This window comes from Yarrowia lipolytica, chromosome 1D (genome assembly GCF_001761485.1).
Source record: "Yarrowia lipolytica chromosome 1D, complete sequence".
NCBI classification, from domain to species: domain Eukaryota; kingdom Fungi; phylum Ascomycota; class Dipodascomycetes; order Dipodascales; genus Yarrowia; species Yarrowia lipolytica.
In genome coordinates, this window is record NC_090773.1 from 1,740,623 (window position 1) to 1,753,955 (window position 13,333).

The following is a 13,333-nucleotide window of genomic DNA, read 5'->3' on the forward strand; positions in this document are numbered from 1 at the left end:
GGACGTTCGACTAAGGCAAAGGTATACCTCTCCAACCTCTTCTTCAACAGCAGCAACCAAATAAGAAATGGAGAAATAAATAAATTAACAAAAGAAAAAAATAAAAAAAGGAAAAAAAAGGAAAAAAAAAAGAGGACCAAGAAACAACTCGAAATTCCCATTTTTTTTAATGCACAAAAATCAACCGCTTTTTTGTCCACTTCGGCCGCCATACCCAGTTACCCTACTGCATGACAATCTGCACACAAAGTTGATCCTCCAGTTGTGCATCACCAACGAGACATTGCACTACTGTACACACACACACACACACACACACACACACCGTCACACAAGATGATTGTGAGTATGATTGGAAAGAGCCATCATGTGGCAACCGACATCACTTGAAGATCTACATCACGTGACCAAAAGTGTTACATGATTAATCTCAAAACGCTCGATGGGACGAGCAGCTCCAGCGTTTTGCTAACACAGGTACCAAACAAGACAAAAATGGCCGATCTGGTCAACTACAGGCTCCGGGTGACGACTGTGGATGGCAAGCAGATGGTGGGACAGATGCTGGCGTTCGACCGGTACATGAATCTTGTTCTAAGTGACTGCGAGGAGTTCCGGGCAACGAAAAAGTCGCTGCTGGAGGCAAAAAAGACTATCCAGATCGAGAATGGCGACGCTTCTTCCGTGTCCATCACTGAGGAGAAACGGACTTTGGGGTTGGTCATTCTACGAGGCGAGACTGTGGTTTCTGTGTCTGTCGAGGCTCCTCCTCCCACAGATCCTACAGCTCGACTGGGCAACACCGCTCTGACACCCGGATCCGGGTCTGCCAAGGGCATCAACCGGGCCATCCCCACAGGTCCCAGAGGAGCTGGAGGACCGGGATTGGGAGGTCCCGTGCGAAGTGCGCCTGGAGGAAGAGCTCCTCCCGGGTTCCAGGCTCCTCCTGGATTTGGACGGGCGTAGACGCATACACACGTCTGGGCAGAACTGTGAAACCACGCGGACTGTCATGTTCGGTGACTAACGTCCGAAACACAGGATTACACAGCCTCAAGAGCACTCAAGAACAGCCCCGAACAGAGTGTTTAGTTTTGGAGATACGGCATAGAAAGAACCGGGAGCAAAGATGAGATGGGGGACAATGGCGCACTCACTCATGGCTGGAAAAAGGTATATAATATAATTAGCATAATAGGGAATGGACGTGTATATTGGACTATCTTCTGATACGAAACGGTGGAGCACTGTACAAGTGACAGGACTACTCCACCACCGACGTGAGCTCTTACTATTCCTCTGAGCCTGTGATACCCATTGTGCGCAAGATAAAGATGGAAATGACAGCTACAAACGAGCAAGTACGACTCTAGACTTCCTTACGATGAACTCTGAAGTCAGTCATATAGCTCGGTTATACATTCTTTTGCAAATCTGATGGGACGATAACAGTGATTGTCAGAAATGCTAGTATATTAATAATATCTGTTGTGACATGGAACTACTCAAAGCAGTGCTTACATTCCTCTAAAATCTTCAGTTTGTTTCCGTTTCCGTTTTCGTTTTTTATAATGTTTTTTTTTTTTTTTTTTGTTTTAATTCTAATGATTCATTAAAGCTATATGCTTAGTAAGCCGGCTTATTGGCGTTCATTAAATTAGTCATAATAATCGTTGAGATGCGCGTCACGGAGAGCGAGTCAATGAGTTCGAGATTGCTTTTGGTCGTTTCCTTTTTCGCGGTCACGTGGTAGTAAATCAAAACTATTAAATCAATTAATCATATCAATCGTGTTTTTGTGATTACATAAGCACAATTTAGAAAGCAGAGATCACACTTTTTTTCTTGTAAAGTTTGGGCGGATTTAGCTCAGTTGGGAGAGCGCCAGACTGAAGTCATTCTTTAGTCAGAGTAATCTGGAGGTCCTGTGTTCGATCCACAGAATTCGCATTTTTTAAATTTTTGTGTCGTAGAGAGGATTGTTGTTGATTTTCGAGAACATATTATACATCTTAGTCTTGTCTTTATTTGCATCTAAATTGAAATGTTGACTTAGTCTATGCTCTATTTATATTACTAGATCCATCTCAAAATGATTACATAAGCCAACCCTGGATGCCTGACAAAAAAAGAACAAAGACGTATCTTTGTAAGCAGCCCGACGTGGGGCTTGAACCCACAGCCTTGAGATGTCTAGAATAAGAGTCTCACGCTCTACCGATTGAGCTAGCCAGGCTTGATTAATCTCGGCACATGATGAGAATATAAGAGCTGAAAAACCAACCTGGAAAGAGCCAAAAAAAGCCATGATTCACTACCACGAGACCACGACAATGACATCAACTAGACGAAGCGTCGACAAACCAACTGACAGCGCCTCGCAGCGCACATCGCAAAGATTCAGAAGTGTATGATTTATTGAACGCCAATAACCCGGCTTACTAGGTATATAGCTGTAATGAATCATTAGAATATATTAAGTGTAATTAACTACTTGTAGAATAAAATATCCCTGTATTTTCTACAATTGTAGAAAGTTTTAGCTCAAAATGTGAGATTTTGTGATAATACCTACAGAAATATGTTCCTGGTATTGAAGATCGTAAGTATTATTATGTGATATAGTTAATCAACAACTTACAACTCACTTCTAGGGACACGACGCTGATTCCTGTCATTACTATGTGGTGACATCTCATCATTATGTGAGGAATTACCCAGGTATTACCCTACCGGGTATTAACAACTACACCGGAAACCATTTCTCTCGATTTTTCATTTTAAGCATATTTTAGCATTTTGTTAGTTTGGAAAATACGAGGTACGTCAATTTTTCTAAACTGCAAAAAAGAGCGAAAAAAGTGCATATGTGAAGCACTGGTGGGAATTATCTTACATATTCGGAACCATGGAGGTTCTTGAAAATCGGCCAAGGTCTCAAATCGCCCAAAACGACGCATTTTCTCGAATATCTGCGTTTTTCAGAATCGCTGCTCCACTTTCCACGGTTTGAAAACAAACGGGCCGTCATAGTATAGTGGTTAGTACATCACGTTGTGGTTCTTTCAGTAGTGTCCCGTGAAAACCTCAGTTCGATTCTGGGTGACGGCAACCAGCTCCGCAAGGAGTATTATTTTGTTTTCTGATTCTGGCGCTGCTACTACAAGTAGTACACATGCTGGTTTCCATACACCCTGTGATGCTATAACTTTCATTTTCCATTAGACTACTGATCTTTTGTGATGATAACTTCTACTGAGGGCAAGTATGAGTGTTGGCTTCAAGTATAGTACAGTGTCTTTTCTTTTTGAGCGTGCATGGAGGCGTTCTGGGCTGAGATTGTCGTTCATTATTGTGCCCTGAATGTTGGTGATGTCGTATCAAAAGTGAGAACAGCTTGTATGAAATATGTACTACTGTACCTCAGCGTATCCAGACAAGTGACAGAGGGAAAGAGTAACTAATGGAACAATGAACAGATACACTGTCTTGTTGGTGCACTCGAAGGAAGTGATATGTTCCATTGAAATGTGTTTCAGGGTACATGTTACAGGGCGTATGGTATGTTTAACAGATTCCCAATGTCGGTTTCCGATTCTAGGACTTTTTTATTTTTATTTTTTATTTTTCTTAGGGAATTACCTTTCATATTTGTTAATTTTTTTTAATCTTTTTATAATAGGAAAAATTCAGCTAGTTTTGAGGCCTAAGGACAATGTTCCCCGCCATTTTTTTTATTCTAATGACTCTCATTAACAAGCTATATACCTAGTAAGCCAGGTTATTGGTGTTCAATAATACACTTTTTTTTTATTTTTGTTTTTATTCTAATGATTCTTGCTGACCTAAGGATAATGCTGAATAAGCACGGGATCGGGTGGTAACAGGACATCTCAAAATCCGCAATAGTTTAGTGGCTAAGAATTTCCGCCTGTCAGAACTCGAGTTCAGCACGCGGGGGACCGGAGTTCAATTCTCCGTTGCGGAGTCTTTTTACAGGTATCTGTGAATCTGTTTTTTTTCTCCCCCAGAGAGAGACGTGCTGGCCTCTTGGCTGGTCAGATACAATGCAGCAGAACGGTGGTGGGGCAGAAGCAGGATTCGGTGTGATATGAGAGACAATAAAAGAAGGAAAATACTCGTAGATTGGCCATATTACTCACCACAAGGCCCCAGGGCTTCCTCAAGAAGGTCATCTCGTCTGGTTTGAGTTCAGATAATGCACCCTCTCCAACCTTATCGGCTCCGATAAGAGGCACATGGGGAGCTCTTTGACTGCTGAGTCGACGTCTGCCTGCCTGAAACAGTGTTATAAAGGGGAGAATGCGGAAATTTCCTCGGTTTTGAGCCAGTTTACATAGATAGAAACCTCATTTATAACCCCACAGAAGCACTCGTTGTCTTACAATCACTTGGCCCTTGTCTGTAGTAGCAATCTGGCCCTCTCCATGCTGTATTCGTGTCTGTTCTACTCCAACTGCATGGGTAGACTTCACTTGAAAGAATGATTCAAGAACGTTTACGAATGGCTCTTGAGGCTGTTATGGTTTACAGAGCAGGACATTACGTCTCTGGTCGTCCAGATTGGAGATAACGTCTCTGGTCGTCCAGAATATAGACAACGTCTCTAGATCTCCAGAACATAGACAACGTCTCTGGATCTCCAGAATGTTGAGAAGGCGTCACTTATCAAAGCCATGTGGTCAAGATTTCACTCCAGACTCAATACCCACCGTGGAGTGTGCTATGTAGTGTTTCCTAGAAGTCCTATTTGGACATTCGTTGATTGCTATATATCAGTACATACAGTACATACAGTCCTGTAGTTGGTGTTGATTTGGGTAGCTCCAGTCAATCGGTCATGAACTGCGCACTGGTATGTATCTGTCGGCAGTTAGTTGGAAATTAGTTGACCACAAGTTGTGTGCTGTTTGGGAATAGTTTGACCAAACAAACAACTATACTTGTCCATCAACCAACTCAACACCCACTCAACCATTGAGCAGTACGCCGATCGCCGAGATTCGGTGACGAGCCCCGGGTGGAGACACGGCATCTCCTTCTGTATCGCACCACACCAAACCTGCCCACTTTTGCAGTGTTACATCGTCGAGCCTCTGCAATATGAACGGGGCAGATAGGACGCCCCTTGTATGCACTACCACGGGAAGATGTGGGTTTGAACGGCTCGACTGTCTGGGTGGATATACTTTGAGGTTGAAACTTGGGGTATCCGAGCGAGGATTATATGGTGTTTGTAGGGTTCAAGTGAGACGAGTGGCACCAGAACAAAAAAAAAACAAACAAACAAACGAAAAAGACTACCCGACAATGCCCAAAGTATGCACTCCACCAGGGCCTCAGCAGGCCCGATCATCTATCTAACCGCACCGCATATTGAACTTTGTATTGTGGTCACATTAGGTTTCGCCTACCGTCTTGGCGGGCTGGGCTGAAACTTGGCAACGGCGCTCAAAGTTGAACTTAATGGGCCGTAACCAGTTCAATGTTACAGAGCGTTATCGTGTCTCTTGCGATATCATGATGCCGTGCCAATTGAATCACGGTATAGGGAGTATGGGGGTCTAGGTATATAATCGAGCAGTGAGTTCGGTAGTGAGACGATACACCATTCTCACATGTTCTTCTCCACCACTCTTGTAGCTTCTTTTCTGGCGCTCGTTTCTGCCGCTCCCGGCAACCCCAAAGTGCTGACATTCCCCGTCACCAAGCACCACGAAAACTCCAAGTTTGCACAGCACCATCTGCTGCACAACTCGCGACCGGACCCGCTGGTGATCACCAACCAGTTCACCTACTACTCCATCAACGTGGGTCTGGGCACCCCCATTCAGAACTTTCAGCTGTTGCTGGACACGGGTTCGTCCGACCTGTGGGTCTACAACGTGACCGATACCGCCGACTGCGCCTACCAAGCGTGTCAACAGACTGGCCAGTTTGACAAATCCAAGTCCTCCACCTACCACTCTCTGGACGAGGATTACTTCATCCAGTATGTTTTGGGCAACGCCACGGGCTACTGGGGAACAGACACTCTTTCTGCCGGCAGCGTGACGCTCCCCAACTTCCAGTTTGCATGCGCTGACAATGCCGAGGGCCAAACTGGCATTCTTGGAGTGTCTGTCGCGGGCTCAGAATCGCTCCACAAAGGACAGAAGCCCTACGCCAACTTCCCCCTGGCTCTGCAGAATGCAGGCTACATTGACCGACGGGTGTACTCTCTGTATCTGGACCAGAATGACGCTACCAACGGCACCTTTTTGCTGGGTGGAGTCGACTACGCCAAGTTCAACGGAAGTCTGACCGTGCTGCCTCTGGCTACCCCCAACGCCTTCTTTGTCGACTACAAGAGCATCGCTTTCGACGGCGAACAAGTAGCCGAAGCTGGAGCCGCGGTGCTCGACTCGGGAACCTCCTTCACCTACATCCCCGATGCGGCCTACCAGAAGATTGCCAAGAAGCTCAACATTGGAGACAACACCTTCTTCGGCATGACGACGGTGGACTGCAACAAGGACTTTGAGCTGGAGTTCAACTTTGACGGAGTCACCATCAAGGCCCTCAAGGAACAGATGCTCATCCCTTCCGGCCTGGGCGATTGTTTCTTTGGACTTCAGTCCAACACGCTTTCTCAGAACATCACGCTGTTCGGAGACACCTTTCTGCGAAACGCCTACGTGGCCTACGATCTCGAAGACTCGCAGATCGGCCTGGCCCAGGCCGTTTACACCGACAAGACCGACATTCGCCCCATCACCGGCCCTCTCAAATAGCCGTCTCCCAACACTGGGCCAATCTGTAGCCAATATATTACATTAGCCACTTTTTATATACATCACGAGACCTGTTTCAGGACAAGCTAAGGAGCAATTCTCTCGATTCGCCACTGGTCCTTTTCGCTATCTCTCACGTAAACGACCCGGTCATGCACTCGGCTCTCTCGGCCCTGCCAGAACTCCCATTCCAGAGGCACCAGGCGAGCGCCTCCCCAAAAGTCCGGCACGGGGATTTTATCCGTGTCCTTGAACTTGTTGGTGATTTCGTCAATCTTCTTGTCGAGCACAGATCGGTCGGCAATCACCTGGGACTGAGGGGACGCCCAGGCGCCAATCTGCGAGTCTCGCGGTCGCGACGAGTAGTATTCCTGCGACTCTTGCGGCGACAGGAGCTCGACGTGGCCCTCAATGCGGACCTGGCGCTCAGACTCCTTCCAGAAAAATGTGATGGCGGCCCAAGGGTTGGACTTGACGTCGCGCGACTTTTTGCTGGTGCCCCAGTTGGAGTAGATGATGAGGCCACGTGGATCGAGCTCCTTGAAGAGCACAGTTCGCGAGCTGACCCGACCGGACGGCAGCTGCGCGGTGGCGAAGTTGACTGCCTCGGGAATGGGGATGCCGGCGTCCTTGGCCTGCTGGAACCATTTCTGGAACTGCACAATGGGGTCTGGACTCACGTCCTGCACGTCCAGAGTCGCCTGTTTGTACTGGTGCGTGGGGTTTGCTGTGATGATTTTGTCGAGGTTCATTCTGGAGGTGGAGAAGCGACGGAGCGACGGCAGAATGCGTGACATGAAGACAGTGGCAGTCGATGGGAGGTTTGTGGGGTGATGTGTTGGGAGGTGCAGCAAGGTACGATAGTTTTTACATCGGGGCTTGGGGGAGTTTATATAGACGGCGAAGGTGGCTGTTTGTGGTCGACAGCGGGGAATTTGGGAGCAAAAGGGAGCGGGAACAATGTCTGCTGCACAGTGGAAACCGATTTTGGGACGCGAATAACCCAGCTTGTGACTCACAGAGGTGTATACAAGTCAAGTCACAGGGCTGACTTGTGGGTGGCATGATTTATGTGCACTACACGATTCCTGGAGTCTAAATAGCCGCCTGGAAGGGGAGAGATATTGGAGTAACTAGTAAGTGAAATGGGTCGAAGGTCGAGGGAATCAAATCAACTGATGAATTGTTGCTATTTGGTCAAAAAAATGGACGATTTGGGCAAAAATTGAGGGGTTTTTGAGACTCTGAAAACTGTCAAAATATTCTTCGAGTCATTTTGAGTTTGACTAATATGATGATGAAAAAAAAGTGATTGTTGTTGGACGATAATAGTGATTAGTAATGGTATACAGAGTGAATAGACATTCTCCGAGGTACTGCACGTACTCATCAGAGAACCCAAAACTCTTCTCTGCCATCATTTGCAAAATCCGCGAATCGAACTTACACATGTCCATCTTACATGATTATGTAACCAACCACCATCTGCGACCGGATAGACCCCCTGTCCATGACCTCTCCAAGGTATTTCGCTCACAAAAACCGCTCATTCCGTCTATATCCTCGTATCTTCATATCTTAATATCTTCGTATCTTCATATCCTAATATCCTCATATCATCCATATCGTCTATATCCCCAATCATCTGAGCTGTACACTCTTCAATCTCCTCGCCTCCGTAACTCAGTTTCAGTACAACTACAGAACATCCTTTCAGAGTCATTCGCCAGTTGGTTTTGGAGCTGCTTGTCTGACAATTCCAGTGGATGGCCGCATTCGTCTCAGGAAAATCATCACCAAAAATCACCCCAATTCCCCCTGTCAATCCCGACCCACAGACCTCCCCGAACCCCCCTCATAACCTTTAGGATTCACATGGTTAGTCCCAAAATGTGGGTCTCTTCTCTCAACCACCACCACCACCACCACAATGTCCACCAAGCTCGAGCGAACCATTGCTCGAAACGACGAGAAAATTGCCGCCGGCGAGTTCTACGACGCGCACCAGGGCATCCGAACGGTCGCCAACAGATACGTCAAGCAGAAGGCGTACAATGACGCCATTGAGGTGCTGTACAAGGGAGCCGAGTCGCTTCTAAAGGCCAAGCAATACGCCTCCGCCAGTGATCTGGTGCTCTACATTCTCGAGGTGTACACCGTGGCTGAGATCCCCGTGGACTCTGTGTCGCGAAACCGAATCGTCTCTCTGATCCAGCTATTTGACGTCCACGAGCCTACCCTGGTGAAGATCAGTAACGATGCCGAGACCTGGAGCGGCAAGTTTGGCCCCGTGTCGTCCGGAGATGCAATTCTGCACAACCTGTTTGGAACTGTGTTCGCCAAGGCTGACGAGGGATACGAGGCCGAAAAGAACCTGCTGCTGGGCACCAAGGAGTCTGCGCCAATTCTGGGACAGCTGCTGTTTGACTGGTCTGCCGAGTCCAAGGACGCTCCCCAGGACGCACCTCTGTTCCTGTCGCGGGGAGTTCTGGGCTACCTGGGCACCGAAAACATCAGAGACGCCACCGTGTGCGCCCAAACGTTTCTCAACGCCTTTGACGTCAAACACAACCCCGAAACCAACAACGTGGAGGCCGCAGGAGACACCGTCATCACCACCTACGATGCCTACCCTCTTTTCAACTTTCTGCAGCTGCTGATTCTCGCGTGCCGATCGAAAAACCCCGAGACCTTCAAGCGACTGCATACCCGATACGCCCAACAGTTGAGTCAGCTGCCCGCCTGGAACCCTGCTCTGGAAAAAATTGGCCACGTCTACTTTGGCATTGTTCCCAAGCGACAGGGCAACATGCTGGAGGATTTGATGGGTTCTTTTTTCAAGTGAGCGCGAGCACCTGGACTTCTGGAGACAACACACTAGTAATATGTAGTAGACGAATGCATTTGAATATGGAAGTGGACTTGTGGCCAATGGATGGAACCACGCAGCTGTTGTGTAAAAGGAGAGATAAAGGAGAGAGTCCGAGGTTCCACCCTATGTGGATTTCAGCACAAGTACAAGTATCTTGGGTTGGTGGAAGGGTGTAGTTATGTATGCGAGATAAGAGATACGAGACGCAGTAGAATAAAAATAATAAAATTAAAAAAAGTAAATTTAAAAAAAATAAATTCAAAAAAATAAATTCAAAAAATCCAAAAAAATCCAAAAAAATCCAAAAAACATAAAAATGACGGCTCCTATGAAATGATGGGTGTCTGTATGAGATAAAACAGACAAATATATACACCAGCACGACGCTTTATGTCCATCATTTGCATCTATGTGGTCGCCACGCCCCAGATTACGTTACAGCGGGGTAACACTTGGCTGTTCGGATGTAGCAATCAGCAGAGAGAGTATACAAGATGCAAGAAAGACAGTCTGAGATCCGACCGCGATTCGCCAGCACTGACACAAAAGACGTGGCGACAACTTGCCCACTTTCATTTTCCGCTGCCATGGCTCTTCCGTCCGAAATCTGGGTCCTAGTGTTTTGTCACTGTGATGTTCAGGGTCTTGTCAGTCTAGGACAAGTGAATCGGCTGTTATTTGAGATTTTGAGATCGCCGAGCATGGAGAGAGTGCTGGAGACGGCAGTTACCGGCGCGTGTCCGTTCATGAGCCATTCTGAGCTGTTTGACTGCGACCTGGGTGGTTCAGAGCCTCGGTTGAACGGATGGTTAGGGTCTGCTCTTGTTCTCAACAAGAGGATGCAAAAACACAATGTTTTGTTGGCAGATTTTGTTGAAAAGACCCCCGCATCGAATGAGTACTCCTATCTGACCGGTTTACACGGTCTCAGCACCACGCAGTATTCTCCAGGCATGCAAAGGCTCCTTTCTGCCGACGAATCGAGTTTCGAACGACAAATGGCCCTGAGAAAGACCAAGGGGGCCCTCGAAGACATGTTGGGTGTGGAGGGAGAGGAAGAGACCAAGTTTTTCGACAATGGAGTGGAACTGGCGGCTCACAAGGGTACCAAGATGGTGCTAGCTAGGTGGAAAGATGGCCAACTAGACTTGGACAATGCTCACCTTCTGTCTATTGGGGAGGGTGGAGAAGCTGGATCGAGAACTTGTCTTTCTCAACTGACAAGCCACACATTGATTATCAAATCGAAAGACTGCTACCATTCCTACTACCTCCTCAAGGAACACCACCATCTCCAACTTGTACATCTCTTCACTCTCCAGGCACTCGTTCCTCCCCCCGTATTCGATTACAACGGATACTTGTGGACAATACTCAATCACCAGCTGGTTTCAATCTTCACCAGCTTCAACGACAACTCGTGCAACTCCTATACCACCAATATGGAGCCGGTTCATCTGCCCAACAAACCACTCTCACGCACCTTCTGCACGCTGGCAGAGACTCCCTTTCGACACAGAAACGGAATGAAACGGTTCCTGCTGCTCTCAGAAAACCCGTACTCCACATGCGATCTCTTTGTGGACTTGAAAACAGGCCAAAAGTACGCCAGTAGACCACTCGAGGCACACGACAAGGTGTATCCTGTAATGGATCGACAGAGATTGTGTTTCGTCAAGAGAAGCTAGACAGACAGATACAATACAAGTAGAGAATATACTTGATGAGCAATTGAGTCTACATCTTGTGTTTTAATCGAAGACAGGTACAAATGTACTACTAACAAATATTCAACTAATATTTAACTAAAACTTTTACAAATTCCAACTACTAAAAGTTTTTTAATTAATTTCAAACAAAACCCCCAACACTTTCCAACAAACCTTCAACTATATATTTTGACATACATCCACAAAACACAACTACAACTGCAACTATTCGTACAATAAACCAGCAAAAAGAATTAACCACAACCCTCCCTACCCCACTTCCACACAAACAACTCAAGTTTTCAACAAACACCCAGCTAACGTCCTCGCCACCAACTTGTCGCTTACATAATCCGAACCCGAACACGCATAAACTCCCTTATCGTACATCAGAACACCCCGTTGCTCCTCTCTTCCTCTCCTCCACACAACACATCACAATGTCCTTACCACTCGACATTTGGCTCATTGTTCTGCAATACACAGATCTGGCCAGCACTCTAACTTTGGGTCACGTGAACACCGAGTTCCACGCGTTGCTGCGGTCCCGTGACTTCGAGCCGGCACTGAGAGGGAAGGTGCAGTCTGTGTGCCCGTTTATCCAGCCCGGGGAGGACGGAATTGAGCCGGGAACGTGGTACGAGTGCAGCGGCGTCGTACAGCGGAGGATCGGGCTTAGTGAGCAGGAATCATCACGTGATTCCTCTTCGTCCAACCACGGATATGTTCCTCTGGAGCAGTTCATTTCCACTTTACACAATCACAGTGACGACGAAGAGGAGGAGGAACACGTGATTTGCCGTGACATGACATATGAGTTGGAAGACTTTGAAGATGCCTCCGAGGTTGATTTTCTGTACGACTCCGAGTCTCGTCTGGCAGTGGATGTTCCTCTTAAAAACAGTCATGAGCAGATCTTGAACAAGTCCGGGTTTCTGGGGAAAACGGACATTTCCATCTACAACAACTTTTCAGAGCTTGTCTACCAATGGCAGGATCACTTTTTCATAGTCAAATGGAACGAGCACATGTCGTTGGATCTGGACGATTGCTATGCCTTCAATTTGGACATGGAAGGAGGAAGTGAGATATGGTACACGGTGCTTCAGTTGTCTGGGATGACTCTCATCATGAAAGCATATACCGATTTCACCAGTCCGATCGGAATCGAACGAAAGCATCATTATACGCTGTATCGGGTGGATTTCGAGAGGAGACGGCTTCAGGAGTTGTTTTCGTCGTTCCAGGTGTCATCTGATCTCATTGGCATTTTCAACATAACCGAGTACAATGGGTTTCTGTGGGTGGGACTGGGAACCAAGGTCACGTTTCCATTGTTCCTCTATTACGACGAAAATGACAAATGCCATGTCTATGTGTGCACGAGTCAGGTGATCAGAGCTTCAGCCTATCAGTACTCCGCTGTTGAAACGAGCACCAAGAACTCGTTGAGTCACATTCCCGTGACTGTACCCCACCGAACCAGTCTGTCCATGCGACCGAGGCACAGAAGGTACGTGTTAGTCTCTTTCAACCCAGAGTATCGGTGCAAGTTGGTGGTTGACTTGGCTACGGGGGTCCGGATTCAATGCGAGGAGCTGGAGGAGGACTTTTCGTTTGGAATTAGTCCGGCGTTGGTCGAGGGGCGGTTGGAGTTCATTTCGTCCATTTAGGGGAAGGCAAAAGCGCACCTTGGCATGAGGGTATCTTAAGAATCCCATCAACCCACATGTACCAATGGAGACAGTTGACGACTCGAAACGCTACTTTTCAGCTCAGAGTGCCGGCATCGTGGCAATGTTCCTGGATTGGGGGGCAGTGGTTGTACTCCTGGTGGCATGTTGAGCCCATGAAAAGAAAGGACACAACTGGAGTGCATTCACTTTTGCAATGGCCATTTCAGATGTCACATTGCTGTCAGAACCACTTCCAGTCTCGATCAAATCTTTTTGGTCCCC

At 47.2% G+C, this 13,333-nt stretch overlaps 6 protein-coding genes and 4 non-coding genes across 10 annotated transcripts; 8 read left to right on the forward strand and 2 right to left on the reverse strand.

Annotated features, from left to right (window-relative positions):
- Positions 1 to 420: 420 nt before the first annotated feature.
- Positions 421 to 966, forward strand: YALI1_D17410g (uncharacterized protein; the record flags this gene model as incomplete). Its single annotated transcript, XM_502814.2, has 1 exon — positions 421 to 966. One exon carries the CDS (start codon positions 421 to 423, stop codon positions 964 to 966), a length of 546 nt encoding a protein of 181 aa, XP_502814.2.
- Positions 967 to 1,858: 892 nt separating this feature from the next.
- YALI1_D17424r lies at positions 1,859 to 1,950 on the forward strand. The gene has a single exon. It is a non-coding gene; the product is annotated as a tRNA-Phe (tRNA).
- Positions 1,951 to 2,155: 205 nt separating this feature from the next.
- YALI1_D17428r lies at positions 2,156 to 2,236 on the reverse strand. The gene has a single exon. It is a non-coding gene; the product is annotated as a tRNA-Lys (tRNA).
- Positions 2,237 to 3,023: 787 nt separating this feature from the next.
- YALI1_D17436r lies at positions 3,024 to 3,111 on the forward strand. The gene has a single exon. It is a non-coding gene; the product is annotated as a tRNA-His (tRNA).
- A 788-nt stretch (positions 3,112 to 3,899) lies between these two features.
- On the forward strand, positions 3,900 to 3,988 carry YALI1_D17445r. Its single transcript has one exon. It is a non-coding gene; the product is annotated as a tRNA-Asp (tRNA).
- A 1,651-nt stretch (positions 3,989 to 5,639) lies between these two features.
- Positions 5,640 to 6,794, forward strand: YALI1_D17462g (uncharacterized protein; the record flags this gene model as incomplete). The annotated part of the gene is made up of 1 exon (XM_502815.3): positions 5,640 to 6,794. The coding sequence occupies one exon, from the start codon at positions 5,640 to 5,642 to the stop codon at positions 6,792 to 6,794; it is 1,155 nt and encodes a 384-aa protein (XP_502815.3).
- An 86-nt stretch (positions 6,795 to 6,880) lies between these two features.
- YALI1_D17482g (uncharacterized protein) lies at positions 6,881 to 7,591 on the reverse strand (the record flags this gene model as incomplete). The annotated part of the gene is made up of 1 exon (XM_502816.3): positions 6,881 to 7,591. One exon carries the CDS (start codon positions 7,589 to 7,591, stop codon positions 6,881 to 6,883), a length of 711 nt encoding a protein of 236 aa, XP_502816.3.
- Positions 7,592 to 8,724: 1,133 nt separating this feature from the next.
- YALI1_D17493g (uncharacterized protein) lies at positions 8,725 to 9,639 on the forward strand (the record flags this gene model as incomplete). The annotated part of the gene is made up of 1 exon (XM_502817.3): positions 8,725 to 9,639. The coding sequence occupies one exon, from the start codon at positions 8,725 to 8,727 to the stop codon at positions 9,637 to 9,639; it is 915 nt and encodes a 304-aa protein (XP_502817.3).
- Positions 9,640 to 10,160: 521 nt separating this feature from the next.
- YALI1_D17507g (uncharacterized protein) lies at positions 10,161 to 11,354 on the forward strand (the record flags this gene model as incomplete). Its single annotated transcript, XM_502818.4, has 1 exon — positions 10,161 to 11,354. One exon carries the CDS (start codon positions 10,161 to 10,163, stop codon positions 11,352 to 11,354), a length of 1,194 nt encoding a protein of 397 aa, XP_502818.4.
- A 461-nt stretch (positions 11,355 to 11,815) lies between these two features.
- On the forward strand, positions 11,816 to 13,048 carry YALI1_D17524g (uncharacterized protein; the record flags this gene model as incomplete). Its single annotated transcript, XM_502819.1, has 1 exon — positions 11,816 to 13,048. The coding sequence occupies one exon, from the start codon at positions 11,816 to 11,818 to the stop codon at positions 13,046 to 13,048; it is 1,233 nt and encodes a 410-aa protein (XP_502819.1).
- Positions 13,049 to 13,333: the final 285 nt, after the last annotated feature.